General features: G+C 68.0%; 13 protein-coding genes across 13 annotated transcripts; 9 read left to right on the top strand and 4 right to left on the bottom strand.

Annotated features, from left to right (window-relative positions):
• Nucleotides 1-417: 417 nt before the first annotated feature.
• Nucleotides 418-680, bottom strand: MICPUCDRAFT_53716 (uncharacterized protein; the record flags this gene model as incomplete). Its single annotated transcript, XM_003063697.1, has 1 exon — nucleotides 418-680. Exon 1 carries the CDS (start codon nucleotides 577-579, stop codon nucleotides 418-420), a length of 162 nt encoding a protein of 53 aa, XP_003063743.1. The 5' UTR covers nucleotides 580-680.
• A 29-nt stretch (nucleotides 681-709) lies between these two features.
• On the bottom strand, nucleotides 710-1660 carry MICPUCDRAFT_43114 (uncharacterized protein; the record flags this gene model as incomplete). The annotated part of the gene is made up of 1 exon (XM_003063696.1): nucleotides 710-1660. The coding sequence occupies one exon, from the start codon at nucleotides 1658-1660 to the stop codon at nucleotides 710-712; it is 951 nt and encodes a 316-aa protein (XP_003063742.1).
• A 323-nt stretch (nucleotides 1661-1983) lies between these two features.
• Nucleotides 1984-4206, top strand: MICPUCDRAFT_49032 (uncharacterized protein; the record flags this gene model as incomplete). The annotated part of the gene is made up of 2 exons (XM_003063865.1): nucleotides 1984-3400; nucleotides 3544-4206. The coding sequence occupies 2 exons, from the start codon at nucleotides 1984-1986 to the stop codon at nucleotides 4134-4136; spliced, it is 2010 nt and encodes a 669-aa protein (XP_003063911.1). The 3' UTR covers nucleotides 4137-4206.
• A 54-nt stretch (nucleotides 4207-4260) lies between these two features.
• MICPUCDRAFT_53713 (uncharacterized protein) lies at nucleotides 4261-5103 on the bottom strand (the record flags this gene model as incomplete). The annotated part of the gene is made up of 1 exon (XM_003063695.1): nucleotides 4261-5103. One exon carries the CDS (start codon nucleotides 5101-5103, stop codon nucleotides 4261-4263), a length of 843 nt encoding a protein of 280 aa, XP_003063741.1.
• A 214-nt stretch (nucleotides 5104-5317) lies between these two features.
• Nucleotides 5318-7100, top strand: MICPUCDRAFT_53712 (protein kinase; the record flags this gene model as incomplete). The annotated part of the gene is made up of 4 exons (XM_003063864.1): nucleotides 5318-5900; nucleotides 6005-6263; nucleotides 6448-6697; nucleotides 6819-7100. The coding sequence occupies 4 exons, from the start codon at nucleotides 5318-5320 to the stop codon at nucleotides 7098-7100; spliced, it is 1374 nt and encodes a 457-aa protein (XP_003063910.1).
• A 545-nt stretch (nucleotides 7101-7645) lies between these two features.
• On the top strand, nucleotides 7646-9277 carry MICPUCDRAFT_45985 (major facilitator superfamily; the record flags this gene model as incomplete). Its single annotated transcript, XM_003063863.1, has 3 exons — nucleotides 7646-8337; nucleotides 8461-8605; nucleotides 8732-9277. The coding sequence occupies 3 exons, from the start codon at nucleotides 7646-7648 to the stop codon at nucleotides 9275-9277; spliced, it is 1383 nt and encodes a 460-aa protein (XP_003063909.1).
• Nucleotides 9278-12887: 3610 nt separating this feature from the next.
• Nucleotides 12888-13427, bottom strand: MICPUCDRAFT_53709 (uncharacterized protein; the record flags this gene model as incomplete). Its single annotated transcript, XM_003063694.1, has 1 exon — nucleotides 12888-13427. One exon carries the CDS (start codon nucleotides 13425-13427, stop codon nucleotides 12888-12890), a length of 540 nt encoding a protein of 179 aa, XP_003063740.1.
• A 308-nt stretch (nucleotides 13428-13735) lies between these two features.
• Nucleotides 13736-15205, top strand: MICPUCDRAFT_2506 (uncharacterized protein; the record flags this gene model as incomplete). Its single annotated transcript, XM_003063862.1, has 1 exon — nucleotides 13736-15205. A coding segment is annotated over one exon (1470 nt), but the record flags the coding sequence as incomplete, so codon positions are not given.
• A 291-nt stretch (nucleotides 15206-15496) lies between these two features.
• MICPUCDRAFT_53707 (uncharacterized protein) lies at nucleotides 15497-16069 on the top strand (the record flags this gene model as incomplete). The annotated part of the gene is made up of 1 exon (XM_003063861.1): nucleotides 15497-16069. The coding sequence occupies one exon, from the start codon at nucleotides 15497-15499 to the stop codon at nucleotides 16067-16069; it is 573 nt and encodes a 190-aa protein (XP_003063907.1).
• A 758-nt stretch (nucleotides 16070-16827) lies between these two features.
• MICPUCDRAFT_22557 (uncharacterized protein) lies at nucleotides 16828-17896 on the top strand (the record flags this gene model as incomplete). The annotated part of the gene is made up of 3 exons (XM_003063860.1): nucleotides 16828-16961; nucleotides 17019-17352; nucleotides 17513-17896. Coding segments are annotated over 3 exons (852 nt in total), but the record flags the coding sequence as incomplete, so codon positions are not given.
• A 3188-nt stretch (nucleotides 17897-21084) lies between these two features.
• Nucleotides 21085-22709, top strand: MICPUCDRAFT_65993 (uncharacterized protein; the record flags this gene model as incomplete). Its single annotated transcript, XM_003063859.1, has 2 exons — nucleotides 21085-21783; nucleotides 21996-22709. 2 exons carry the CDS (start codon nucleotides 21085-21087, stop codon nucleotides 22707-22709), a joined length of 1413 nt encoding a protein of 470 aa, XP_003063905.1.
• Nucleotides 22710-22784: 75 nt separating this feature from the next.
• MICPUCDRAFT_53704 (uncharacterized protein) lies at nucleotides 22785-24774 on the top strand (the record flags this gene model as incomplete). Its single annotated transcript, XM_003063858.1, has 1 exon — nucleotides 22785-24774. The coding sequence occupies one exon, from the start codon at nucleotides 22785-22787 to the stop codon at nucleotides 24642-24644; it is 1860 nt and encodes a 619-aa protein (XP_003063904.1). The 3' UTR covers nucleotides 24645-24774.
• A 137-nt stretch (nucleotides 24775-24911) lies between these two features.
• On the top strand, nucleotides 24912-26870 carry MICPUCDRAFT_30044 (alfin-like protein). Its single transcript, XM_003063857.1, has 7 exons — nucleotides 24912-25005; nucleotides 25119-25279; nucleotides 25410-25504; nucleotides 25593-25701; nucleotides 26030-26158; nucleotides 26337-26496; nucleotides 26686-26870. Exons 1-6 carry the CDS (start codon nucleotides 24924-24926, stop codon nucleotides 26493-26495), a joined length of 735 nt encoding a protein of 244 aa, XP_003063903.1. The 5' UTR covers nucleotides 24912-24923; the 3' UTR covers nucleotide 26496; nucleotides 26686-26870.
• Nucleotides 26871-27124: the final 254 nt, after the last annotated feature.

Here is a 27124-nt window from a genome sequence, read left to right as displayed (position 1 = left end):
TGAGTCTGCTCTCTCGTCGTATGGGGAGAGGAGAATTATGCGCGCTACACTCGCGGTTTGGTTTGGTTTGGTTTTGGTTTTTTTTAACGGCGCCGCGCCGTCAACGACGCCGGTCGGAGAGACCAATCTGCGATAGAGAAATGAACTACCGGGGCTACGTCCGCGTGGCGAAGTCTCCGCGTTCTCTGGCGCGAGATTTGTGCGACATCTTCCATGTGTTTCCGCATCCCTCGGGCGTTGCGGTTCCATCCATAACTGTCCGCGACATCGGTCTCTCCGGTCGCTCGTTCGCTCGCGGCGCGGCGGCGTCCGTCCGTCGGTCGGATTCGCGTCTTTTTCTTTTTTCGCGCGCCGTCGTCCGATGAAGAGAACAATCAAGATCTGCGATGAACTTCTGTGATTGTTTCTATATATACGTTATTCTGATGGGCACGGCGCGCGCGAAGCGACGCGGCGCCCGCGCGCCTCCATCGGTCGACTCACCTCTTCTTCGTCTCTTCGTCTCTCCTTCCCTCTCGCAGGCGGATGCCGTCGCGGAGGACGCGAAGTGCCAATAGCGTAGTCTACAGCGCACGACATCGGCGCCGCGTCGCGTCGTGCGCGCGCGCGCGCGTTCCCCGTGTGCAAGTTATTAGCCCTAGCTACTAGAAGCAGTTTATACAAAACGCCTCCTCTATCCTATAGTAGTCTAGTGCCGCGCCGGCGCAACCTACAACCTCACGTTCTCGAACAGCAAGTCCCCAGATTCCATCCCCAGCTCGAACCTGTGCACGAATCTGAACAACCCCAGCGCCTCGACGACGTCCCTGGTCTCCTGACACACCTCGCGCCCGCGGCACTCCACCTGCAGCACGTCCACGCGGTACGCGTCGAAGTCGAAGTGTTTCGCGAACGCGATTTCCCCGCCTTCGACGTCCACGGTCATGTACCCGACGTGCGTCATGTTGTTCTCGTCCAGCAGCGCGGGCAGCGATAGGCACTTCACGACCACGTCCTTCGTTATCCGCGCCCTCGGCTCGTAGAACGACAAGTCCGTCGTGCCCTTCACGCCGTGCAAACCCGGCAGCGCGGACTTGGTGAACGTGACATTTTCACCCGCCGCCTCGGGCGCGCAGATCGCGCCTTGGTACGCGCGCTTCCGCACCGGCCGCACCTTCTCGATGGCCTCCACGCAGAGGCCTTTCCACCCGGCCGCTTCCAGAGCGTGCGTGTTGCTGTGCTTGACGCCGTCGCGGCAGCCGAACTCCACGAACGTCGGCGGTATCCTGCCGTCGTATCGCCGGTGGACCCACTCATCTTGACCGAACTGCGCGTGCGACGACCCGAGCTTGAAGCGGCTCTTCGGCCACGTCGCCCCCGGCGCCGTCGTCGGCGTCGGCGTCGGCGGCGGCGTCGGCGGGAAGACCGTGGACGCCTCTCGTCGCGGCGCCGCGTCGGCGTCGGCCGCCTGTTCGCCGCGGACGAGGGTGGAGAGCGCGCGGACCTCGTCGCGGAGCGCGGCGATCTCCCTGCGCGTGGTCACGAGCGTCATCGTGTCGACTCTCGAGGGCGCGCGGAAGTCGGGCGCGCGGAACTTGGGGAGCGGAAGGGTGCTGCTCGCGACGATCGTCGTGAGGACGACGACGGCGACGGCCGCGGCGACGAGGGAGGCACGCTTCATCGCGCGGGCGCGGGGGACGTGCGCGCGCGCCCGAGTGAAGCGCGATCGTTCAGTTCTCGGAAGTGCCGTGCCTACAGTAGATGCTGCCCGTGGCGCGAGCGGTTCCGCGTCTCTTCTTCACTACCCGCGCGCGCGCGAACCGGGCGCGATATCGACGCCGACGATGCGCGGCGCGACGCGCGCCTCGCGAAGAACGCGCGCGTCGTAGAGCGAACGAAACGCGAGCGCCGCGCCGCGTCGCCGACGCCGACGGGAGCGTCGTCGTCGACGGACAGGATCTCGTCGACGTTTTTTGAACGCCGCGCGGTCGAAACGACGGCGAGATGGGCGGCGTCAAGCGCGCCGCGGCGGACGACCGCGTCGAGCGCGCGCTCGACAGGTTCCGCCGCGTGATCGCGGACCCGGCGGTCGCGAAGTACCACGCGGAAGCGGCCAAGCCGACGCGCGCGCCGACGCCGCCGCCGCCGCCGCCGACGACGACGACGACGACGGACGGCGCGGCGATCGCGAACGAGATCGCGACGCAGAACGACGACCCGAACGTCCTCCGTCCTCCGCCGCGGACGATTTCTCACCGCGCGGAGGACGGCGCGGCGACGACGCGCGAGGACGCGCGCGACGACCGCGCGTCGCTCGTCGACGCGCTCGCGCGCATCTCCACCGGCGCGTTCTACTCGCCCCGCGGCGGCGGCGGCGGCGGACAGACGACGATGACGACGACGACGCGGCGCGACGCCAGACGCGCCGCGCTCGGCGACGCGCACGTCGCGCGCGTCACCCGACGCGGCGAGCCGGAGCCGGCGTATAAGGAGTTCTGGCGGCAAGAGTGCGCGTTCGCGTGGGGGGACGAGTGGGACGCGAATCACTCCGGGCGTGCCGCCGACGATTCGAACTCGAACTCGAAATCGAAATCGAACGCGAACGCGATGCGATACTTCTCCGCTGAGGACGCCGAGCATCGCGGCCGACGAAAGTTCATCGCGTCCACGCTCGATGCGTTTTGGGCGAGGTACGTGAACGTCGCGTGGGATAAGCGGCACTTCTACGAGCTCATACGCGCGGACAGGGCGTGTCATCTGTACTACGACCTAGAGTATTCGAAACGCGCGAATCCGAGCGTGAGCGACGCCGACGGCCGCGCCGCGACGGACGCTCTGATTTCTCTGACGCTCGAGGAACTCGCGCGGGAAGAGGGCATCAAAACGGAAGATGGCGAGCCGTTACGAGCGTCGGACGTCGTCGTCGAGCTCCAGTCCACGAGCGCCACGAAGTTCTCGAGACACTTGGTGTTCAAACTCCCGGGCGCGGCGTTCGCGAACGCGGCGCACGTCGGGCACTTCGTCCGTCGGCTGTGGAAACGCGTCGCGGAGACTCGCGAAACCGACCCTCGATGTGCGTTACTCTTCGTACGCAAGGATATCGACGACGAGGTCGCCGCGACACCGTTCGTGGACTTGGGCGTGTACACGAGAAACCGCGCGTTCCGCGTCTACCTGTCGTCGAAATTCGCCAAGCGCACGCGTCTGCTGCCGACGCATCGACTGCTTCGCGTCGGCGCGGGTCAGAGCGTCCCCGCGACGGAGCCCGACCGAGGCGTGTTCTGCGGCTCGCTCGCGAGCGTCGTCGACGACGCCGACGCCGCGCGCGTGATCGAGTACGAGGGCGTCGGGACGCGCGGGGCGGCGTACACGGGCCGGGTGCTGCGAGGATTTGGCGGATACGGCGGCGGCGGCGGCAGAGGTGAGACTGCTTCCCATACGACCCCGTTCGCGTGGTGAACGCCGTTCCTTAAGGACTTTCCCCGTCGTCACTCTTCACCCGCGCTTCCCTTTCAACGTTTGACCGGTAAGACGTTCGACTGACCGATCGCTTCACCCACGCAGTTCGGTCTTCTTCTTCCTCCGCGACGACGGGCGTCGAATCGCGCCCCCGCCGGGGTCCCGCCGCGAATCTTCCTTGCCCCGAGACCGTCGCGTTCGTGTGTCGCGACTTCGACGCGTGGTCCGCCCCGGGCTCGTCCGGCGCGGAGGTGCGGACGTGGGCCGCGTACCCGGACCACGGCGTCGTCGTGCTGAACATGCAGGGGAACCGGTTTTGCGAAAACGTTGATCGCGCGCACAAGAGCAACAACGTCGTGTTCGCGATCGACCTGCGCGAGGGGGCGTACTACCAGCGGTGTCACGACCCGGAGTGTCGCGGGTACCGAGGGAGGTATCGCGCGCTGCCGTCGGAGTTGGCGCGGGAGGCGGTCGCGCTGCGATCGCTCGGCGGCGGTGGCGAGGGAGAGGGAGAGGGCGAGGGCTACGCGCCGCCTCGGATAGACTCGGACGACGACGACGACGAGGACGGGTTCTGGGCCGCGGCGGCGGCGGCGACGGACGCGGCGACGCCGAAGGCGGCGTGGGAGCCGCCCGCGATCGACGACGACGAGGCGTTTTGGGAGGAAGCCGTCGCGCTCGTCGAGCGAACGGAATAGGTAGGAGCGAGAGGGTAGCGGTTAGGTTATCTTAGATGGCGACATTTATATCACCAGACTTGCAGACGTCACAGTTTAGTTGTTCGGCGTCGTTCACGGCATCGCGTTTGCCAGACGACGGAGGTTAAAACCTTAAACCCTTCTTCACGCCTTTGCCGTCCTCGTAGCACTTCGCGAGGTTGGATTGAGCGTAAGTGTAGCCTTGAGCGGCCGATTTCGTGAACCACTTGAACGCGTCTTGGTATTGTCCCTCGTCGTAGAGGATGCGGCCGGCAGAGTTTTGTGCGATGGCATTGCCCTTCTCTGCCGACTTTGTGAACCATTCCAGCGCCGTGTCGATGTTTTTCTCCACGCCGTCGCCATGTTTGTAGATCATTCCGATGTTACTCTCACAAAACATGCAGCCTTGACGCGCTCCCTTCATGTACCACTCCAGCGCCTTGTCGTAACGCTCCGCGCAGTCGTAGATAACACCGAGGTTGCACTGGTCAGCTGTGCGGGAGAAGTCAGCCCCCGCCTGTTCGAGGAGGCCGTGAAAGTGCGTCTCGGGCAGATCAAGCACGCCTTCGATCCCCACGACGTAGGCGCAGTTCGCGGTCCAACAGCTGTACTTGCCCTCGCCCATCTTCTCGTCAGGGCAGCCCGTGAAGTCGAGCGAGGCTGGCAGCGAAGACGCGACTTTTGAAGCCGCGCGCCACACCGTGTTCACCTGCGCGAGGGCGACGCGCGTTCGGACGTCCGTCACGTGCGAGAACACCACGCTCGCGACGTGTTCGTCCGCGTTGAAAGTCGGGTACATCTCCGCGTACTCCGCGTTCTTCGCTTTCGCGGCGGCGAGCTCCTCCTTCAGTCGCTCGAGCTCCGTCCTCGTAGCTTCTGCGACGCGCGCTGCGGCGCCCCGGCCGCTGTCGTCGCCGAGATCGGGCGCGGACGGTTCGGCCCGACGAAGCTTAGATCTGAGGTTCATCGCGTTCTCGAATGCTGCGTGCGGCGTGCGGCGTGCGGCGGCGCGGGTGGTTGTGGCGCGGGGAGGTCTTCGGTCGCCCCGATACCCGAGGACAGCAGCAGTTCAAAAACTGAAGAAGGAACTTTCCTCGGAAGGCGCCGACGTCGCCTTCGCGCACAACGACGCCGCCGCCTCGCCCGCGCGCCACTCCTCCTCTCTCGCGCGTCGCTCGCTCATGACCTCTCCCACCGACGCCCCCGCGCTCGAGCGCGCGCGCTCATTCCTCGAGGAGTGGACCGTCGCGCGCTACCTCGACGCGCGGCGGCGCGCGCCCTCCCCTCGCCGCGCGCCGAGACCGCTCGCGTGCGTCGACCCCGGCGCGTCGCTCGGGAGCATCCTCTCCACGTTACATCGCCACGACGTCCTCAGCGCGCCGGTCATCGAGAAGTCCAAGGACGGCAGATACCACGGCTTCGTGGACGTCGCGGAGATCCTCGGGTACCTCGTCCGCGCGTGCGCGCGGTGGCTCGACGACGAGTTCGACGGCGCCGGCACCGGCACGGAGAAGCCCGCGTCGGTCCCGACGCAGCGCTTCGGCGTCCACCCGCGGCCGTCGCGCCCGGTCGCCGTGAAAGAATCCCTCGGGATCCTCCCGGCGGTGATGCGCGACGAGCTGTACAGCGCGAAGGACGAGGCGGACGTGCTCTGGAACCTGCAGTCGACGCTCGGGGAGGGGATGTTCAAGCGCACGCTCCGAGCCGCTCGCGTGGAGTTCAGAGGCGACGTCGACGGCGGCGACGGCGAGACCATTTACAAAGGTGCGCGGCGCTCGCTTCTTCGTACACGTGTCGCCTTTATATTCCGTATGTATATCCTCCACCAATCATCTCCTCCGTCACTGACACGTGTCGCGCGTTCGTAGGGTTCCTGCAAGCCAACCTCCTCTCGGTCGTCCACGGCGCGTTCGTCTCGCAAAACGCGCACAGAGTGGGCGTGTACGACTGGGACCCCGCGTTCGGGAACGAAGGGAAAGTGTGCGACCCCGCGTCGTTCGAGATCGTGTCCCAGAGCGACGTGATCCGGTTCCTGCACGACCGCCGCGACGACGAGAAGCTTCGCGACTTCATGAAGATACCGCTGGAACGGGCGACGCCGCCGGAGACGTCTCGTGGCGTGTTGAGGTGCGTTCTATACACTGGTCCCCATACGACCGCGTCGGCGTGGTGAACGCCGTTCCTTAAGGACTTTTGCCGGCGCATCTCTCCGCCCACCCCTCGGTTTCAATCCCCGCCCTCGGCGCCTTTCAACGCCATCTGACGCCTTTGAACTCCACCCCGACGTTCGCTCGTATGGAACGACCCTGAGCGTCCGCGAGCGGTACACGTCCGCGCTCGACGCGTTCTACGGGATGTACCGCCATAACGTCTCCGCGCTGGCGATCGTGGACGATACTAACGCCATCGTCGCGAACGTTTCTGTGAGCGACCTGCGAGGGATCAAACCCGACGACGTCGACCAACTCGCGTCGCCCGTGGTGGACTACCTCCGCCGCCGCCGCCGAGAAGTGCGTCCCATACCCTGGTTCCCATACGACCGCGTTGGCGTGGTGAACGCCGTTTCTTAAGGACTTCGCCCGGCGCATAAATCCGCCCACCCCTCGGTTTCGATCCCCGCCCTCGACGCCTTTCAACTCCTACCGACGCCTTTCAACTCCACCCCGACGTTCGCCTGATCAGAAGAACGGCGGCGGCGGCGGCCAAACGCCCACCTCGCCGCTCCGCGTCGTCGCCGTGAACGGCGCGGACGCGACGGTCGGGGACGTGATCGCCGCGATGGCGACGCAGCTCGTGCATCACGTGTACGTCAGAGGCGAGGACGGGTCGCCGGTCATGATCGCGACGCCGATCGACATCTTACGGCTGGTCGGGTCGTTGATGCCGTTGGGTGTCGACGAGAAAAAGGAAGACGGCGCCGACTACGCGTCGGCGGTGAAAGCGGGCGCGCGCGCCTCGGCGTGAGAGAGGGGAGGGTGGGAGGTGGGGAAGAGCGCGCAGAGCGTCGTGTGCGCGCGATGTGAACGATGAGATGGTGGTTGTGATACGACGTGAGAAACGAAACCTCGCGACGATTCGTATCACATGATAGACGTAAAGCGCGCGGGAGGCGTCCCGATGAGGGCGGCGCCATTACTTAAGCAGAGAAAAATCTCGCTCGTTCGCGCCAAAAAAAATCCGCCCGCGGACCTGACGACGACCGCGCGTCGCTTCGCGGTGCCTTCTCCATCCCGACGATGCGCAGGCACGACCGCGGCGGCTCGACGGGGAGCCTGCGCGACGACGCCAGCGCGGCGGGCTCCGGGGACGATGGCGGGCTCCTGCCGTCCTCCTCCTCCTCCGCCGCCGCGGCCGCGCATCGCCGCTCGAACTCCTCCGCGGCCGTCGAGGTCGTCGTCGGCGCCTCCTCCTCGAGCGCGCTGGAGATCGAACCCGATCCGCTTCATCGCCGGACGCCCTTGAAGCGCCTCACGATCACGTCCGTGCTCACCGTGAGCGTCTTCGCCGCGATGCTCGGCTACGACATCGGCGTCATGTCCGGCGCGCTGTTACCGATGACGCGCGACCGCGGCCTCTCCGACGTCGAGGCGGAGGTCGCGGTCGGATGCCTCAACTTCGTCTCCGCCGCGGGCGCGCTCGGCGGCGGCGTCGCGTACGACCGCCTCGGCGCGGTCAAGTGCGTCGTCGTCGCGATCAGTTTCTACGCCGTCGGGATGTGCGTCATCGCCGCGTCGTACTCGTTCGCGCAGATCTTCGTCGGGAGAGTCGTGTGCGGCGTCGGCGTCGGGTTGGGATTCGCCGTCTGCCCGCAGTACATCGCGGAGATATCCCCGCCGGCGTGGCGCGGCGTCCTCGTCTCGTGCTTCGAGATCTCCATCAACGTCGGGCTGTGCGTCGGGTACGTCGCGAACCTCGCGATGGAGGGGTTGGACGACTCCCCGCGATGGCGCGGGCTCATGCTGTTGCCGTTGATGCCGACGGCGATCGTCGTCTTCTTCGCGGTGCCCGGGCTGCCTGAGTCGCCGCGGTGGCTCATGAAGGAGGGCGCGGGGAGAGAGCGCGAGGCGAGGGAGGTGCTGCGGGCGACGTGCGAGGAGGACGCGGCGAGCGCGGCGCTGATGGAGATCAAGGCTGCGCTCGCGAAGGGAGGAGGAGGAGGAGGAGGCGGGGGAGGGGGGCGCGACGACGGAGGCGAGGGCGGGTCGAACGGCGGCGGCGGCGGCGGCGGCTCCGGCGGCGACGACGGGGACTGGTCGCGGAGTAAACCCGCGCGAACGGTCGGCGGCGGCGGGGCCAGCCCGCGCCCCGCGTCCGCGTGGAAGAGCCTCCTGAGCGACCGTTCCGCGCGGACGGCGACGCGCATCGGCGCGTGCACCGCTTTTTTTCAACAGGCGAACGGATCCGAGGCGGCGGTGTACTACGTCCCGCAGGTGCTCGCCGCCGCGGGCGTCGCGTCCGAACACGCGCAGGTGGGTGCGCGTCGTGACCGACTGTTTCGTTTCGTTTTTCACCCGCCCGTCCCTCGGTTTCGACGTCACGCGCGACCGCGTTCCGTCACGACTGACGACGGATGAAACGCGTTCTGTTCTTCGCAGCTCCAAGCCGCCGCGCTCGTCGGCGTCTGCAAGACCGTGTTCGTCGTCATCGGCCAACAGCTCGTGGACGCGCAAGGACGACGACCGATGCTCCTGAGCTCCATCGTCGCCGTGACCGCGTGTCTGATCACCCTCGCGTTCTGTCTGGGCGAGCTCGCGGGCGGCGGCGTCGACGCGGGCGTGACGCTTTTCGCGTTGTGCGCTTTCATGGCGTCCTTCTCGCTTGGCATGGGCCCGGTCACGTGGGTCGTCGTGTCCGAGATCTTCCCGCTCGAGCACCGAGCGAAAGGCACCGCGGTGAGCATGGCGGTGAACCGGCTCACGAGCGGCACGGTCGCGATGACGTTCTTATCGCTGTCGGATTTCGTCGGCGTCGGCGGCGCGTTTTTGTTCTTCTCGGGCGTCAGCGCGACGCACTTCGCGTTTACGTTTCGGTACCTGCCGGAGACGAAAGGGAAGAGCCTGGAGGAGATCGAGGCGAGTTTGGGGAGCGGGGCGTCGGGAGGGGGGGCGTACGCGCGGCTGGACGAGGCGGACGAGAGGTGACGTCGTCACGTTACGCGCGAGGAGCGCGCGGGTCGCGAGAGCCGGCGACCGGCTAACAACGCGTTGGCGTTATTACGGTTCATCGGTCAGTCGAAAGGGGACGCGATCAAATATTGAAACTGAGGGTGGGTGAAAAACGCACACTCTCCTGTGAAAAAATAGAACTGGCGCCAAAAAAAATTCAAAGAAACATCCTTCTTCGCGCCACCGTCGCCGCAGTACGCCGCCGCGCTCGCGCGCATCGCCCCATCGTTCGTCGCGATGAGCGACGACGGCGACGACGACGACGCGCGCGACGTCGCGCCACCGCCGCTGGACCCGGCGAACATCCCCCCCCCCGCGTCGCGGCGCCTCGTGTTTCGATACAACCAGCACCACATCGCGCGCGCGTCCGACGACGACCCGATCGCGGGATGGCGCGCGCATCCGCCCGCGCCGCACGTCGCGCTCGCGCCGCCGCTCCCGAACATGATCCGCGGCGTCGTCCTCAGCGACGGCAGCGTCAAGGCGGTGTTCAAGGACAACGTGGTGTTGTGCTTGGACCCGACCGGCGCGGCGGTGACGATCCACGCGCCGGGCGATCCCGCGCAAGGTGCGTTCTATCTCACACTGGTCCCCATACGACCGCGTCGGCGTGGTGAACGCCGATCCTTAAGGACTTCACCCGGCGTTTCTCTCCGCCCATACCTCGCTGGTTTCAATACCCGCCCTCGACGCCTTTCAACTCCATCTGACGCCTATGAACCCCACCCCGACAGGCGCGGGCGTCCGGCAGCTGTCGCGTTTCGTCACGAGCAAGCACGCGGCGAAGCTGCGCGACGCGCTCGAGTTCAGGAACGCGCACGCGGACGTGCCGCATCTCCCGCCGTGCGTGACGAACCCGCGCCCCCGCGTGATTCGCGCGGGCGAGCGGCGCGACGACGGCGGCGACGACGACGACGACGACGCGAAGACGTTCCGCTGCGCGCGCAGGATCGAGTTGGCGCGTTGGAGCGGCACGTTGAAAGACGCCCGAGCCGGCGGCTCGCTGAGCGCGCTGGAAGGCGGCGGCGCCGCGCTCGAGAGCACGGACGGCGTCGCGCGCGTCGTCCTCTCCGCGCACGGGCTGATCGCGCACGTGACGTATCCGTGCGCGTTCGCGAAGCACCTCGACGAGGACGACGACGACGACGACGACGGCGACGGCGACGACGCGTCGAGGTCGAGGTCGAGGTCGAGATCGAAGATTCCCGCCGACGACGACGGGTACGGCCCCGGCGTGCGCGCGACGCACGACTACATGTGGACGACGCACACGTTCGCCGCGGACGCGTGCCCGAAGCGATGGGCGCACCCGGTGTCGCTGCTCACGGAGTACATCTACGGCGGCGGGCAGAAGGTGGACGAGGAGGAAGAGAAGGAGGAGGATAAGGAGGAGAAGGAGGAAGAAACCGCCGGCGACGGCGAAGTCCTTAAGGAACGGCGTTCACCACGCGAACGCGGTCGTATGGGGACCAGTCACGACGGCGACGACGACGACGCGGCGACGTCGACGAAGAAGAAGAAGAGACCGAGCGAGGCGGAGACCGCGAGGGCGATCCAGACCGAGCTCGCGTCCGGGGTGTCCTCCTACCTCCCGAAGTCGTCCACGTCCGCGTTCGGCGCGAACGCCGCCACCGGCGGTCTGTCGCTTTGGGTGAACGAACGCGCGGACCCGTGGTGGGCGTCGAGCGCGACGACGGGATACCCGGACCTGAGTAAAGTCGGCCGAGGCGGCGTCGGGCTGCGGCCGACGACGGAGCGCACGCCGGGGGCGACGTGCTTCGCGGTGTTGAAGGGCGGCACGCGGTTGGCCGCCGCGCGCGAGCGTGAGCGCGGCGGCGGATCGAAACCGAAATCGAAATCGACTGGTGGGGGCGCGTGTTGGTCCGAGCGCGGCGCGGCGACGGCGGGTTTCGACGACGACGACGACGATGCCTCCCCCGCGGAGGTCGTCGCGCTGCTCGCCGACGCGGACGGCGACGCGCTCGTGACCACGGAGAACGGCCGCGCGATCCTGCACGTCCCGGACGTCGAGAACGGCGCGACGGCGGCGTCGATGTACGCGTCGGACGCGGTCCCGGAGAGGACGTTTCGGAGAGGCGCGCCGCCGCCGCCGGGGGAAGCCGCGTCGGCGGACGTCGGCCGCGTCGCGCTCGCGGTGCACGCGAAGAAGGCGTTCGCGCTCCGCGCCGCGGCGGCGGAGCAGATGCCCCCGCGCGCGAAGCGCGTCCCGACGCTGTTCGATAAGGAGTACGCGCACGCGGGGGATCCGCCGCTCGCGGGGGACGATGAGGTGCGTTCTATACACTGGTTCCCATACGACCACGTTGGCGTGGTGAACGCCGATCCTTAAGGACTTTTCCCGGCGTGTCTCTCCGCCCACACCTCGCTTTCAATCCCCGCCCTCGACGCCTTTCAACTCCGACTGACGCCTTTCAACTCCACCCCGACGTTCGCTCGTATGGAACGGCCCTGAGGAGGAGGACGACTCCGACGAGGATCCGTTTTCGGCGCACGACGCGGACGTCGCGGAGCACACGAGCGGGGAGGGGAAGGGCGACTTCACGCTGTACAAAGACGGGCGGTGCCGGGTGAAGTACCACGACAGGACGATATTGGAGTTGTCGAGGGACGGCGAACACGCGAAAGTTTTGTCCGGGCGAGGCGAGACGGTCGTCGTGCGGACGCGGAACCCGATGGCGTGGATCGATTACGTCGCCGCCGCGGTGGACTTTCGACGGTGGGCGATATTGACGCCGACGCAGCGCCGCGAGCGGGAAGAGATCCGGAGGTTAAACGCGCTGCGCGTCGAGGCGGAGATCTCGAAGGTGGCGCGCATGAGCGCGATGATCAGCGGCGAGTGTCCGTCCACGCCGCCGCGCGGGGGGGCGGGCGGGGATGAAAACGAAAACGGAAACGGAAACGGAAACGCTTCGGCCGAGCGATCGCCGATGAGATCACCCGGCGCGTCCAGCGCGAAGAGCGACCCGAGGAGCCCGCTGAGGGAGCGCGTGAAGGCGCCGCCGCCGGTGGACATCCCTCGCGGCGCGCTCGCGGACGCCGTCGTGCAGCCCGTGGGCGGCGACGGCGGCGACGGCGACGACGACGGCGGCGGCGGCGGCGACGACGACGGGACGACGGCGTCGAAGCCGACGAACGCCGCGGCGCGCGGCGGCGCGATCCCGGAGACGCCGCCGCCCGAGACCGTCGAGGAGGCAATCGCGCGCACGTCCGCGTGGCTCGAGGACGTGAATGGCACGCTCGGGGAGGACGGCGAGAAGAAGACCGCCGCCGGCGCGGCGGCGGCGCCGTCGCCGGACGAGCGAGGCTTCGCGCCGCACGAGGCGAGAGGCAAGCTCGTCATGGACGCGTTCAACGCGACGGAAGCGTGGCTGAAGGAGAACCCGCTGAGCTTCGGCGACACGCCGCCGGACTTTTAAACGCACGACGGGGAGGGAGCGACGATAGTCGCGAGTGATGAGACGCGACGAGTAAAGATACGAGTAAAATACAACACGAGAAGCAATAAAACACCCCTCGGGTTCCGCGCCGCGGCGGCGTCCGGCCGTCGCGCTCCGACCGGTCGTCGTCACGTGAGAAACAAGTACAGCTTTCCCCCCAGCGAGTCCGGCTTCCCGGTCGTGAACTGCGCGTGCGTCTCCCCGTCCTCCCTGATGAGCCTGTACGTCGGAACCTGCTGCACCGCCCACTCGGACGCCACCCTCTTCAGGTCCTCGCCCTCGTCGCTGTGAAACTTCACGAACGTCGCGGAATCGCCGTGCTCGCGCGCGTACTTCTCGAGCGTGGGAAGGAGCATCTTGCACGGCCCGCACTTGCTCGTGGAGACGTTCACGACGCACTTCCGCTTCTCGCGCGCGCACGACGCGATGATGTCTTCCAGCTCGGTCGCGGTCTCGACGTGCACGACCGTCCTCGTGGACGCCTCCGTCACGGAGGACGACGCGGTGTAGATCTTGCCGACGCGAGCGGCTCGCGAAAAAGGAGTCGAGCGTCCGCGGAGGAGGGGCGCGCGCGGCGCGACGACGACGCGCGACGACGACGACGACGCGAGACGGGAGGAGACGTGATGATGTCGCGCCGCCGGAGCGGCGCGAGCGCGCGAGAGCATTCCGCGCGACGACGGCGACGGCGACGTGCGCGCGCGGCCTCGGTATGGAGACAAGATGTGGAACGGGCGCGGGAGATGATTAGGTGCTCAGTTTCGTCGCCGCTTCGCCGCGCCGCGCGCCAGTACCTGAGAGGGTCTTCTGCGGATTAGGGCGCGATGATCGCGCGCGCAGTTCGAACGGCGCGGGGCCCCCCCTCCCTCACGCGAGCATGGACGAGGAGGATGAGGACGGCGTCGTCATCCCGCGCACCGCGGACGAGATCCCCGACGTCGTCCACTTCGGCGAGCTCGGCGCCGCGCACGACGCGGACGCGATGGCGGAGGGCGTCGCGAAGGGCAACGTCCACCTCGCGAATCTCGCCGAGGCGGGCGAGCGATTCGCGCTCTCCGCGGGGAGCGAGGAGACGCGCACGCGCCAAGAAGCGCTCCTCCGCGAGTTCGAAAACCGCCGACGCCAGCGCGCGGTCGCGGTGACGACGGACGACCGAGAGGTGCGGAAGCAGCTCCGAGAGCTCGGCGAGCCCATGACGCTCTTCGCGGAGGGACCCGGCGAGCGGCGCGATCGCCTGCGCGCGCACCTCGCGGCGTTAGACGCCGCGGACGGCGGCGCGCTCCCGGTCCCGGACGAGGCGACCGTCGTCGAGACCGAGGACGTCCAGCGCGAGCTGTTCTACACCGAGGGGAGCGCGAACTTGATGCGCGCGAGGACGCTCATCGCGTCCTATTCTCTTCCCCGCGCGTCCGCGCGCGTCTCGCTCGCCAAGCGTCGCCGCGCCGACGCCGCCGTCGACGAGATCGGCGAGATGGACGCGGACGCGGCCGCGACGCGGACGTTCAAGACGGAGTGCTCGCAGATCGGCGACGAGCGGCCGCTGAGCGTCGTGCGGTTCTCCCCGGGGGACGGCGGCGCGTGCGTGATGAGCGCGTCGTGGAGCGGCGGCGTCAGGCTGTGGAGGACGGACGGATGCGAGCGACTGCTGACGGTCAAGGCGCACGAGAACAGGATCACGGGCGCGGACTTTCACCCGACGAACGCGACGTTGCGCGCGGTGACGTCGGAGGAGGGAGAGGGCGGCGGCGGCGCGGGGGAGGGACCGGGGCCGTGCGCGATGGCGACGGCGTGCGCGGACGGCTCGGCGCATCTCTGGAGCGCGAAGGGCGCGCTCTTGAAGACGTTGAAAGGCCACGCGAATCGACTCGCGCGGTGCGCGTTCCACCCCGCCGGAGAGCACCTCGCGACCGCGGGGTTCGACAAGACGTGGAGGCTGTGGAGCGTCGAGACCGGGGAGGAGCTCCTGTGCCAGGAGGGGCACTCGCGCGCGGTGTACGACGTCGCGTTTCACCCGGACGGGTCCCTCTGCGCCTCCGTCGGGCTGGAGTCGCACGGGAAGGTGTGGGACCTTCGCACCGGGAAGTGCGTGCACAACCTCGTCGGGCACAACAAGCAGTGCCTCAGCGTGGACTTCTCCCCGAACGGGTACCACGTCGCGACGGGCAGCGACGACCACACGGCGAAGATTTGGGACTTGCGGAAGCGCGCGTGTCTGTACACCGTGCCCGCGCACAGTTCGCTCATCTCCTCGGTGAAGTACGAGCCGACGCGGGGAGGGTACTTCGTCACCGGGTCGTACGACGGCGTCGCGAAGGCGTGGAGCGCGCGCGATTTCTCGAGGATCAACTCCCTCAGAGGGCACGAGGCGAAGGTGATGTGCGTGGACGTCGCGCCGGGCGGGGAGACGTGCGCGACGGTGTCGTACGATCGGACGTTGAAGTTGTGGCGGCTGAGCGCGGGCGGCGGGGGCGGCGGCGGGGCGAAGCGCGAGGAGGAGGTGGTAAAGATGGAGATGTGAGGCGACGCGCGCGTAGTACGTGTAGTATCGTCGTCGTCATCGTGTGATGATATCGTGAAGCGCTGATGTGAGTGCAGGCGTCTCTGCTTCTACTACGTGTACACGTACGAGTAGCGCCTCGCTTCTGTTAGTTCTCGACGCTGATTTTTATGCAGAGATGCAAATCCTACAAACGCCACAAGACTTCGCACGCCTCCGAGTTACACGAGCAGGATCTAGATGGCGGAAGAGTGTGGCGTCTGCCACCACAGAATTATCGATTGCTGGTGCGCGTCCCGGTGCGCCGTGTGCAGTCGCCGGAGGTCGAATATGCTGCAACACGGCGTTGCGTTTTGGTACCAGGAGGACGACGAGGGTGATGGCTTGAAGAGCTGTACGTGGCTGTGCGAAAGGTGTGAAGACTTTGACCCGGAACACCCGGGCGTCAAGTCGGACAAGGAGGGATACACGCAATGGATGTCTGAGGAACGCAAAAAACCCTCGCGAGAGCCCGAAACGCACATGCAAACTTGGCCAGAGTTTTGCAAGTGGGGTCGTCGAGGCGGAGTAGAAAAAACCCGCTTAACAAAACTAAGTTGTTGTATGAATGCGTCAGATTTACACACCACTCTTACCTCGACGTCTCCCTGGGTTCGCGTCTCCGCGTCGCATTCCACCCCGCGCGACGTCGCGCTCGTCGAACGCGATGCGCGCGCGCGTCGCGCGTACCTCGGCGTGAACGACCGCGTCGTCGAATTCGCGACGCGGCGACGGAGCAGGGCGAGAGGGGCTCCCAGATTTCACATCATTTGACGTCGTCGTCGAGGGCGCGAGGGTTCGGGTGCCCGTCCTGTCAGATTCGACTCGAGATCGATGCCTCCGAAGCGCGGCCGCCCGCCCGCCTCGCGCGCGTCCAAGGCGCCAAAACTCCGCGACGAGGACGTCGCCGCCGCGCTCGAGCGCGCCGCGCGCGGCGACGCCGACGCCGTGGACGACGACACCGCGCTCGCGCTCCTCTGCCGGGCGCCCGGCGCGTCGTCGTCGTCGAAGAGATGCGCGCGCGCGTGCAAGGGGAACGCGCGCAAGCCCGACTGCGTCTGCGGCCTCGTCCCGCCGGACGGCGGCCACCGAAAGAAAGGTCTGTGGGTCAAGGACGAGCGCGTCCTCCTGGAGCACCTCGGCGCGGACCCGGCGGCGACGCGCCGCGACGGAGGACGGCCCGCGGGACTGAAAAACCTCGGTAACACGTGCTACGTCAACGCCGTGCTGCAGGCGCGTTCTATACGCTGGTCCCCATACGACCGCGTCGGCGATGTGAACGCCGATCCTTAAGGACTTCGCCCGGCGTTTCTCTCTTCCCATCCTGTGCGTTCAATCCCCGTCCTCGACGCCTTTCAACGCCAACTGACGCCTTTGAACTCCACCCCGACGTTCGCTCGTACGGAACGACCCCGCAGTGTCTCTTCAACGCGAAGACGTTCCGCGCGCGCGTGTTCGCGCTCGACGCCGGCGACGATTCGAATTCGACAGCGACAGCGACGGGCGGCGGCGGCGGCGGCGGCCCCGTGGCGCACCTCCGAAGGTTGTTTGCGATCATGCAAGCCGGCGCGCGGCGTTTCGCGGATCCGTCCGCCTTCGCGTCGTCGCTCGCGCTCGAGACGGGGACGCAGCAAGACGGCCAGGAGTTCCTGAAGCTCCTCCTCGCGTTCCTCGAGCGCAGGGCCGCGGCGGAATTCCCCCGGATGGCCGCGGGGAGTGTCAGCGGCGGCGAGGACGCGGCGGGGTCCCACCCCAGTGGTAACGGCGACCCGTCGACCGTTACGACGTTCGTGCAGGAGCACTACCGCGGGCTGAGCACGTACGCGACGATCTGCGGTCGGTGCGGGCGGGCGTCGGAGGCGTCGTCCAAGCCGGTGGACTTCTACGAGATCGAGCTGAACGTCGGCGCGGTCGTCGGCGGCGTGTACGTCGGGCAGGGCGGCGCCGACGCGTCTCGCGCGACGACGTTATCGGACGGCCTGAGAGCGTATTTGGAGGAGGAGAAACTCGAGGGCGAGAATCAGGCGCGTTCTATACACTGGTCCCCATACGACCGCGTTGGCGTGGTGAACGCCGTTCCTTAAAGGACTTTGCCCGGCGCGTCTCTCCGCCCATCACCCCTCGCTTTCAATCCCGACACACCTCGACGCCTTTCAACTCCGCTTCTGACGCATTTCAACTCCACCCCGACGTTCGCTCGTATGGAATGGCCCTCAGTTTTCGTGCGAGCGGTGCGAACGGAAGTGCGACGCGACGCGCGCGGCGCGGCTGCACGCGCTCCCGCCGTACCTGAACGTCTCCCTGAAGCGGTTCGTGTTCGACTTCGACACGATGACGCGGAAGAAAGTCACGGACGCGTTCGAGTTCCCCTCGAGCGTGGACCTGAGCGAGTTCGTGTCGCCGCTCGAGGGCGACCGAGGCGGCGGGCGCGCGGACGACGACGCGCGCGCCACGTACGAGTACGATCTCGCGTTCATTCTCGTGCACCGCGGGCAAAACGCGACGAGCGGGCACTACGTCGCGCTCGTGAAGGACACCAACGACGCGTCTCGGGACGCAACCTGGTGGAGGTTCGACGACGACGAGGTGGACGAGCTCCGCGGCGGACCGTTCGGTGACGTCGTCGCCGCGGCGGCGAAGGAGAAGGAGAAGGAGAAGGAGAAGGCGGTTTCGGCGGCGGCTTCGAAACCGCCGAAAACGCCCTCGAAACCGAAGAAAGGCCGCGACGGGAGCACCCTCCCGGACGGCACGTTCTCGAGCAAGGACGCGTACCTCCTCGTGTACCGCCGCCGCGACGCGTCAGACTGTTTGCCCATAGACGTCGACGCGGACGCGTCGCTCCCCGCGGACCTCGCCGCCGTCGTCGACGCGGACGCGCGCGAGCTCGAGGCGATGATCGAGACGCACGCGTCGCGCGTCGAGGAAGAGAGGGAACGGCTGCGGGGTCGGAGGGACGTCGCGCGCGCGGTCGCCGCGTGCGCGTCGTGCGTCCGCGGCGACGGCGACGGCGACGAGGGCGCGGAGGGGATAAATCACGAGGATAAAGATGAAGAGAAGAACGGCGAGGAGGGGGCGCGCGCGGACGTCGCGTCGAGGACCTCGAGGGACCCAGCGAGGGACGACGAGGACTACTACTTCGTCCCGGGGGCGTGGTTGAAGGAGTTCTGCGACGCGCCGACGCCGCCGCCGCCGCTGGAGCTCGCCTCCATCGCGTGCGAACACGGTTTACTCGACCCGGAGAGAGCGTCTACCCGCGCGAAACGCGTGACCGCTGTGGCGTACGGTTTACTCGTCGCCGCCGCGGGGGTGAAACTGACTGGGGACGGACGTTTCAAACCGATGCGAGGCGGCGCCGCGATTTGCCGCGCGTGCCTCAGACGCGGCGCGGAGAAGGACGTCGACGCGTTGACCGCGGAGAGGACGCGCGAACGAATACGCGACGCGCTCGAACGTTGGACGACGACGACGACGACGACGACGACGACGACTTCGACGATCGCTCTCGACGGAACCGGAACCGGAACCGGAACCGGCGGCGAGGAGGACATCACGACTTCGCCAACCACGTTTTTGGTGTCCAAGCCGTGGCTGACGAAGTGGAAGGCGTGGCGGAGCGGCGACGCGCCCGCGGGGTTGCGAGAGGGGCCGTGCGCCGGGTTGCGGTGCCCGCACGGCGGTCTGTCGCCGACGGCGAAATCCGCGACGGTCCCGGGGCTCGTGTTCGAGCATCTCGCGGAGACGCGCGGGACGTACGCGTCGGCGGCGGCGGCGGAGAAGTCGGCACCCGGGTTCTCTGCACCCGGGTCGGCACCCGGATCGGCACCGCCCGGGACGGCGTCGGCGTTCGTCCCGTTGTCGGACGTCGGCGCGTACTTCGAGTCGAACGAGAACAAGCTCGACGACGACGACGACGCCGTCGTCGTGTGCGACGAGACCGGCGCGCCGATCGACGACGTCGCGGGAGGAGGAGGAGGAGGAGGAGGAGCGTTCGCCAAAGTGTCGGACGATGTGCTGTCAACAACGGTCGATGTCGAGCCGTTTCCGGTGAAGACTTCTGTGCCGTGCGAGGTGTGCGCGGCGACGCGCGCGTCGAACGAGGACGCGGCGTCGCGGCGCAAAGACCTCGCGGAGACGCACCGAAACGCGTGCGCGGGACTGCTGCACCCCGCCGATGTTTTGCCGTCCAATTTCTCCGAGAGCGTCGGAGACGCCGACGCGCGCTTCCGCGTGATGCCGATCGAGTGGCTGCGCCGATGGCGCGCGTTCGCGACGGGCTCGGGGAAGGCGTCGGCGGCGGACGCGAAGGAGGACTGGACGCCGTCGCGGTCGTCGCTTCTCGACGCGTGCGCGGCGCTGACGTGCCGGCACGCGCTTCTTCTTCGCTCGCCGCCGACGCTGACGAGGACGACGCGCGGCAAGTGGAGCCAGGAGCCCGCGCTCGACGCGAAGGACGCGCCGCCGTGCGAGCTCGTGCGGCAGGACGACTTCTGCGTGCTCGAGGAGCTTTTGGACGGGAGAGTCGACGCGGCGCCGCGCGCGACGGCGACGGCGACGGCGTCGCTCGCGCCCGGCGACGGCGCGTCGCCGGCGACGGCGACGACGATGACGCTCACGACGACCCCGGCGCTTTGCGAGGAGTGCCCGCTCGAGCTCGAGCGCGCGGCGGCCGCGGCCGCGGCGACGTACGAGGGCGCGAGCGTCTGGGTCGAGAAAGTGAAAGCCCCGCCGCCAGTCTCGGTCGCGCCGGTTTCGGCGCCGGCGCCGGCGACGAGCCGCGGACGCCGCGCGCCCTCCGCGAAGAAAGAGTGGTGGCGCGCGAACCCCGACGGCACCGCCGACACGACCGCACCGACGAAGAGCACCGGTCGCGGCGGCGTCTCCGTCGTCGTCGACGCGTCGTACACGGTCTGGCAGCTCAAGCTCCTCGTGCTCGAGCGCCTCGGCGTCCACCCGCTCGATCAGTCGCTGTATTTCTTCTCCGACGGCGCCGAAGTCGGCGGCGGCGACGACGCGACGACGCTGGCGCGCGCGGGGGTGACGCCGGAGGCGAAGATCGCGCTGGTCGCGCGCGCGGACCACGACGCGGACGACCTCACCGGTTTGGAGATGCCGATGCCGACGCCGCGGGACGGCGACGGCGACGGCGAGGAGGAGGTGTGGGAGGACGTCACCGACGGCTGCGCGGACGCCGCGACGGACGCGAAGGCGGGGGGAGGAAAAGGCGCGCGGAGGGGCGGGGTCGAGACGCCGGGAGCGAAGATCGCGGCGGCGGCGGCGGAGACGCGCGCGCGCGAGCGCGGGTTCGCGGGGACGGGGTTGCACGGGAACGATTGATCGATGGACGACGCGTAGATACAGTAGAGCGAGACGAGCGCGTGCGCGGATATACACGTACGTACAGAAACTCTCGCCCGTGTCCCTTCGCGCGCGCCCGCACAACAGCTCAACAGGGCACCCCACTGTACATAGAGATACCAATTGTGTGCAACCCGAACCCGATCTCACTCGAGCACCGCGCGGAGACGCCGCACCGCGCGAGTGATCGCCGCGTCGCTCGCGCTCGGCGTCGGATAGGGCGCGGCTCGCGAGATCCACCGCGCGCGAGCGTCGTCCGGTCGCGGAGGGCGCGCGCGGAGCGAGCGGCGCGCGCGACGTTCGACGACTTTTCGGGCACTCTCTTCTGCAACGAACCGCGCGAAAACGAACGCGCGCGTCGTCGTCGTCGTCGTCGTCGTCGTCGTCGTCGTCGTCGTCGTCGTCCGTCCGTCCACGCCGCGAAGTCTCGCGCCATGGCCGCCGCGCAGGTCCACGCCGCGATCGCCGCGCTCTACGGCGCGGACCCCGTCGCGCAGAAGAACGCGAACGACTTCCTCGTCGCGTTCGCGCTCACGAACGACGCGTGGGAGGTGTCCATCGCGCTTACGCGATCGGACGACCCGTCCGTGCAGTACTTCGGCGCCAACATGCTCCACGGCAAGGTCAAGTCCGACTTCGCGTCGCTGCCCGCGACGCACCGCGCGTCGTTCGCGACCGCGGTCGCCGCGCGTCTCGACGACCTCGCGTCGCGCGGCCCCGCGAGCGCGCTCGCGGCGAGGCGAATGTGCCTCGCGCTCGCGTGCGCGTCGACGCGCGCGGGCGCGGAAGCCGCGACGGCGACGACGAACCGCGCGATGGCGCTCGCGTCGTGCGCGAGCGCGGACGCGTCGAAGATGACGCTCGCGCTGGAGATCGCGGCGGCGATCGCGGAGGAGACCCGCGAGCTCGACCGCGCGACGCGCGTGGAGTGCGTGTGCGCGCTCGTGCCGAGGATCGTGGAGGTGTTGGGGCTGTCGGAGAGGATTCTAGACGCGGCGGCGCGCGACGCGTCGCTCGCGGGGCTGCGGGGCGCCGCGCTGCGTGCCGCGCTCGCGTGGCTGCGCTTGGACGAGGACAACGTCGGCGGGTGCGCGCTGTCGCCCGGACAGCTGTCGAGGTGCCGCGCGGGGTTGCTCAGGCGCGTTCATATTTACGCCGGTTCCCGTGCGACCGCGTCGCGCGCGGCGCGCGCCGATCCTTGAGGACTTTTACTTCCCGGCGTTCGTCTCTCTCCGCCCACCCCACGGTCTCATTAATCCCGACACACCTCGACGCCTTTCAACTCCGCTTCTGACGCCTTTCAACGCCACCCCGACATCATCGCTCGTATCATGGAACGACGCACCTCAGAGGCGCCGTCGACGCGCTGCGGGTGGACGTCGCGTCGGACGCCGCCGTCGAATTTCTCTCGGCGGTGCTCTCGCCCGGCGCGGTCGGCGACGACGCGCTGGACGAATCGAACGCGCTTCGGGCCATCATCGGCGGGCTCTGCGCGCAGAGGGACGCGATGATGGCGGGAGAGGAGGGCGAGGACCTCGCGCGCGCGGTCTGCCGCGTCGCCGTCGCCGTGAGCGAGAAGGACGCCGGCGCGCTCGCGCGCCCGGACGCGCCGGCGGAGTGTCTGAACCTCACCGACCTCGTCCTGTGCGCCGCGGAGGCGCACGCGCGCCCGGTGATGGAGGCCGCGGCGGATTACTTCCTCATGCTGAACACCGTGAGCGTCTCGAGCCGGCATCCGTCGCTAGGGGAGCCGCTGTTCAAGCGCCTCGTCGGCGCGTGCGTTCGACGCGCGACGCTGCCCGCGGATTTCACGACGTGGGACGCAGCGGAGGAGGACGAGGACACGTTCGGTCGGTTCCGCGAGCAAATCCTCGCGGACGTGCTCGATAACTGCTACGGCATGATACGGTCGCGGTGTCTGCTCGAGATCGGCGGCGCGCTGGCGAGCGCGCGGTCGTGGCAGGACGCGGAGGCGGCGGTGTTCGCCGCGAGGGCGGTGGCGGCGCCGCTGAGGTGCGTTCTATACACTGGTTCCCATACGACCGCGTTCGCGTGGTGAACGCCGTTCCTTAAGGACTTTGCCCGGCGCATCTCTCCGCCCAGGGTCCCTCGCTTTCAATCCCGACACACCTCGATGCCTTTCAACTCCGCTTCTGACGCTTTTCAACTCCACCCCGACGTTCGCTTGTATAGAACGACGCTGAAGCAGACGACGCTGGGGCGATCGAACCGGGGCGGCGGCGCGGCTGGGCAGGTCGCGTTCGGTGGCGCGGCCACCACCAGGGACCCGTCCGAGGTCGCGGACGAGGCGGAGACGCACGCGTTCCTGTCGCAGCTGTTCCAGCGCGTCGGCGAGGCTGGCGTCGCGGCCAACGCGGGGGATTTCGCCGGCGGCGGCGCGTTCACGTCGCATCCGCTCGTGGTGGCGTCGACATCGCGGATGATCGGCGCGTACGCCGCGTGGCTCGGGCAGTCGCGCGAGGGGCAGGCGATGGCGCAGGGCGCGGTGACGTACCTTCTCGGCGCGCTCCGCGTGCCGGAGGCGTTCGCGCACGCGAGCGCGGCGTTCCGGAACGTCCTCGCGCGGTGCGCGGCGCGGTTCAACTCCGTCGCGGCGGCGACGGCGTTGATGGACGCGGCGAACGAGCGGACGCCGGCGCGCCCGCCGCCCGCTTCTTCTTCTTCTTCTTCTTCCGGCGGCGGCGGCGACGATGATGATCGAGCCGCGATCGTGGAGGGCATCGCGCGCGTGATCGCGTCCATGAGCGACGCGAACGTCGCCGCGGACGCGGGGCGGCGGCTCGCGGAGCCGCCGCTGCGACGCGCCGTCGCGCACGCCGCCGGCGGCGGCTCCGACGCGAACGCGTCGCTCCTCGCCGCGGAGCTCTCCCTCCTCGCGTCCGCGGTCAGGTTCCTCGAGTTTCCCGCGATCGCAGAGGCGGAGGCGGCGAACCACCCCGCGATGGCGGTGGTATCGCACGCGTGGCCGACGCTGTCGACGTTCGCCGGGGACCCGTGGCGGGGGGTGCCGAAAGTTCAAAACGCGTTGTGCGACGTGTACACGCGCGCGGTGCTCTGCGCGAAGCGCTCCGCGAAGCCGCTGCTGCCTCACGTCCTCGCCGCGCTGAAGGACGCGTTCACGGCGTCGCCGAGCGCGAACGCGCGGTGCCTGGACGTCCTCGCGGTGATCGTCGAGGTGTTCAGCGTCGGCGGGAGTAGCGGCGCGTTCGCCGCCGCGCGCGACCCCGGCGGCGTCGTTACATCCGCCGCGCCCGCGTCCGCGACCTCGGACGACGGCGTCGCGCGCGTCGCGGACCCGTCCGTCGCGGAGGCGCTGTCCTCTGCGCTCCTCACCGCGTCGCAGACCGCGCACTCGACGCTGAGCGCGTCGCCGCTGTCGGACAACGCGGACCTCGCGCGCGCGACGTTTGAACTCGCGCGCGCGTTTGCGCTGCACGCGCCGGCGATTCTTTTGACGTCGCCGGCGCTGCCGCCGCTCGCGGAGATGGCCGCGGCGGCGCTCAGCACGCTCGAGCGCGACGCCGTGCGCGCTGCGGTCGCGTTCTTGTCCGTGATCATCGCCCCCGGGGATAAAGCGAGCGCGAGCGCGACGTGGAGTCGAGGGAAGGGCGCGGTCGACGCGTTCGCGTCGACGCGCGGCGAAGCCGTCGTCGCCGCCGTCGTCGCCGCGGGCGCGGACACGTGCCCGCGGCACCTCTTACGCCCGACCGCGCAGCTCCTGCACGCGATGCGCGGCGCGTACGGCGCGATCGTAGACCAGTGGATCGCGAGCGTCGTGCTCTCGAACCCGGCGGGAGGGTTCCCGAACGCGCCCGGCGTGGAGCCGCTCGACGGCGCGACGCTTCGGACGTTTTGCGAGCTGGCGTCTTCGAACCGGTTGCCGCCGCAGCGGTGGACCGCGCTCGTGGTGGACTTTTGGCTCGTGTGCAGGAAAGAGGCGACCGCGGACGCGCTGCTCGCGCATCAGATGTAGACGCGATGGACGGAGACGCGCGGAGAGAGAGAGAGAGAGAGAGAGAGAGGAGCTACTTAGACGAACGCTCGAGCGCGTTTGCACCGCGTGACTGAGGGCGATTATAATAAAAAAAGTTCATCGGTCAGTTGAAAGGCGGCGCGATCAAATTTTGAAACCGAGTTGTGGGTGAAAAACGTTCAAAGATTAAAGTCTTCTCGCTCACACAACCCGGCCAAGTGTGCGATGATTTTCCGGCGATAGCGCGCTCGGCGGTCATTTCGAACCCGGTCGCGCACGATGGAAGCCCCGCGGACCGTCGAGGACGTGTTCGATAACTTCAACGCGAGGCGGGAGGGTCTCATCAAAGCCCTGACCACCGGTGCGCGCGCCTCGCGTCCTCTCGTCGCCGCGCGTCTCCGGCCGGCGCGAACGAATTCCGCGCTCGCTCGCTCACGCGAAATCTTCATTCGATCCTCTCTCCTCTCCGCGCAGAAAACTCGTCGTTTTACGACCAATGCGACCCGGATAAGGAGAACCTGTGCCTGTACGGCAACCCCGACGGGACTTGGGAGGTGCAGCTCCCCGCGGAGGAGGTCCCGCCGGAGCTCCCCGAGCCCGCGCTCGGCATCAACTTCGCCAGGGACGGGATGCAGGCGCGTGCCGCTCGCGTTGTTGCGTTTTTTTCCCGCTCCGTCCCATCGGAAATCCGCGCGTCTCGCTCCTCCTCCCGGCGCGGTCCGCTGACGCCCTCGATATCTCCCTCGATATCTCCCGATGTAACAGCGCAAGGACTGGCTCGCGCTCGTGGCGGTGCACTCGGACGCGTGGTTGATGGCGGTCGCGTTCTACTACGGCGCGAAGTTCGACGCGAAGGAGAGGTGCGCGCGCGAGCGCTCATTATTCATTTCGCGCTTTAGGTTCTCACGAACGCCGCTGACGCGCTCCGTTCTTCGACGCAATTCACAGGGAGAAGCTGTTTAAGAGCATCAACTCGATGCCCACGGTGTACGAGGTCCTCTCCGGGAAGGCGTCCGCGGGGAAACCGAAGGCGAACAAGAAGGCCGCGGCGGCGACGGTGCGTCCGCGCGAGAGACCGCGTCGTCGAGAATTTCGACCCGCTGGCGGGGCGGACGGACGGATTTCATTCAGCGCGCCGGGCGTCCTCCGCGTTCGCGCGCGCGAGGGCGCGCGCGACGCTCCCATCCTCCGTCCGACCCGCCGATTCGGTTCTCGGCCCTTTTCTCCTCTCGACGACGCCCGCGCGCGTCTCTTCGGCGCCGCGTCGCGCGCGCCCGAGCCCCGCCATCTCGCGCGTCTCCCGCGGTGTGCCCACGTTGGAAGACACGCTCCTCCGCGCTAACCGTCGAATTCTTCGCATCTCTTCCCGTCCTCCGTCGACGCAGGCGCCCGCGAAGAAGGCGCGGATGGACGACCTCCCGGTCGTCACCGCGGCCGGGCTCCGGAAACCCTCCCCGGGGTTCATCCTTCCCGCGGACGGGAACTTGAACGCGCTGAACAACGCTCGCATCGAGGTCCGTCCCCCGCTCTCCGTCGCCGGATTTCGAGCGAACGCTCCGCTTCGCGCGAAAAAACAAAAAAAAAACTCGCCGCGCGATGTTTTCATCCATCTCAAAATCTCAGAAATCCACCCGTCCGATTCCCTCTGACGAACTCCCTCGTCCTCCCCTCTCCTCTCCCGACGAACGACAGCTGTTCTGGCCGGACGACGGGATGTGGTACAGCGCGGAGGTGGTGTCGCTGAACAACCGCGCGAGGAGCGCGAAGGTGCTGTACGCGACCGGGGACGTGGAGACGCTGTCGATCGACGAGATCGCCGCGGAGGGGCACCTCAACGTGTGCGATCAGTGAGGTGCGTTCTGGTTACACTGGTTCCCATACGACCGCGTCGGCGTGGTGAACGCCGATCCTTAAGGACTTTCTCTCCCGGCGCATCTCTCCGCCCAGGGTCCCTCGCTTTCAATCCCCGCCCGCGACACCTTTGAACTCCGCTTCTGACGCCTTTCAACTCCACCCCGATATCATCGCTCGTATAGAACAGCCCTGAATCGATCGATCGATGGAGGAGACCGAGACCGACCGTTCCCCACGCGATGCGACGACCCCGCGGCGCGTTGAACCGTCAGTCACTCCTTAAGGACAGACAGGACCTGACGCGCCCCACCACCTCGCCGGCGTGTTTTAGGCACGCGGCGCCCTCTGTAATACCACGACGCCAAAAGAACGTGCGTACGATACTCCTCTACTCGTGATGACAATCCGATACACGGTACTACTGTACGCGCGCGTCCTCCTCCCGCCCGTCGGTCTATCGCTGCTGCTGGTGCTGGTGTTGGTAGTGTTGCCCCCGCGCCGGGTTCACGCGCATCCCCGCGCCGAGCTGCTGATACTTCCCGTACTGATGCGGGTGCTGCGGCGGCGGCGGCGCCGGCGCCGGCGCCGGCGGAGGATGGTACCGCCGCGGTTGGTGAAACACCGGG

This window comes from Micromonas pusilla (assembly GCF_000151265.4).
Source record: "Micromonas pusilla CCMP1545 genomic scaffold MICPUCscaffold_15, whole genome shotgun sequence".
Lineage (NCBI taxonomy): Eukaryota > Viridiplantae > Chlorophyta > Mamiellophyceae > Mamiellales > Mamiellaceae > Micromonas > Micromonas pusilla.
This window is presented reverse-complemented; position numbering and strand designations above follow the sequence as displayed.

What these genes read in the sequence shown, in the direction of transcription:
- MICPUCDRAFT_30044 (XM_003063857.1), top strand. Translation starts at nt 24,924, where the DNA reads ATGGAAGCCCCGCGGACCGTCGAGGACGTGTTCGATAACTTCAACGCG. An exon ending in AGAAGGCCGCGGCGGCGACG is followed by an intron (nt 25,702 to 26,029) that starts GTGCGTCCGCGC and finishes CCGTCGACGCAG; the next exon opens with GCGCCCGCGAAGAAGGCGCG. An exon ending in TGAACAACGCTCGCATCGAG is followed by an intron (nt 26,159 to 26,336) that starts GTCCGTCCCCCG and finishes GACGAACGACAG; the next exon opens with CTGTTCTGGCCGGACGACGG.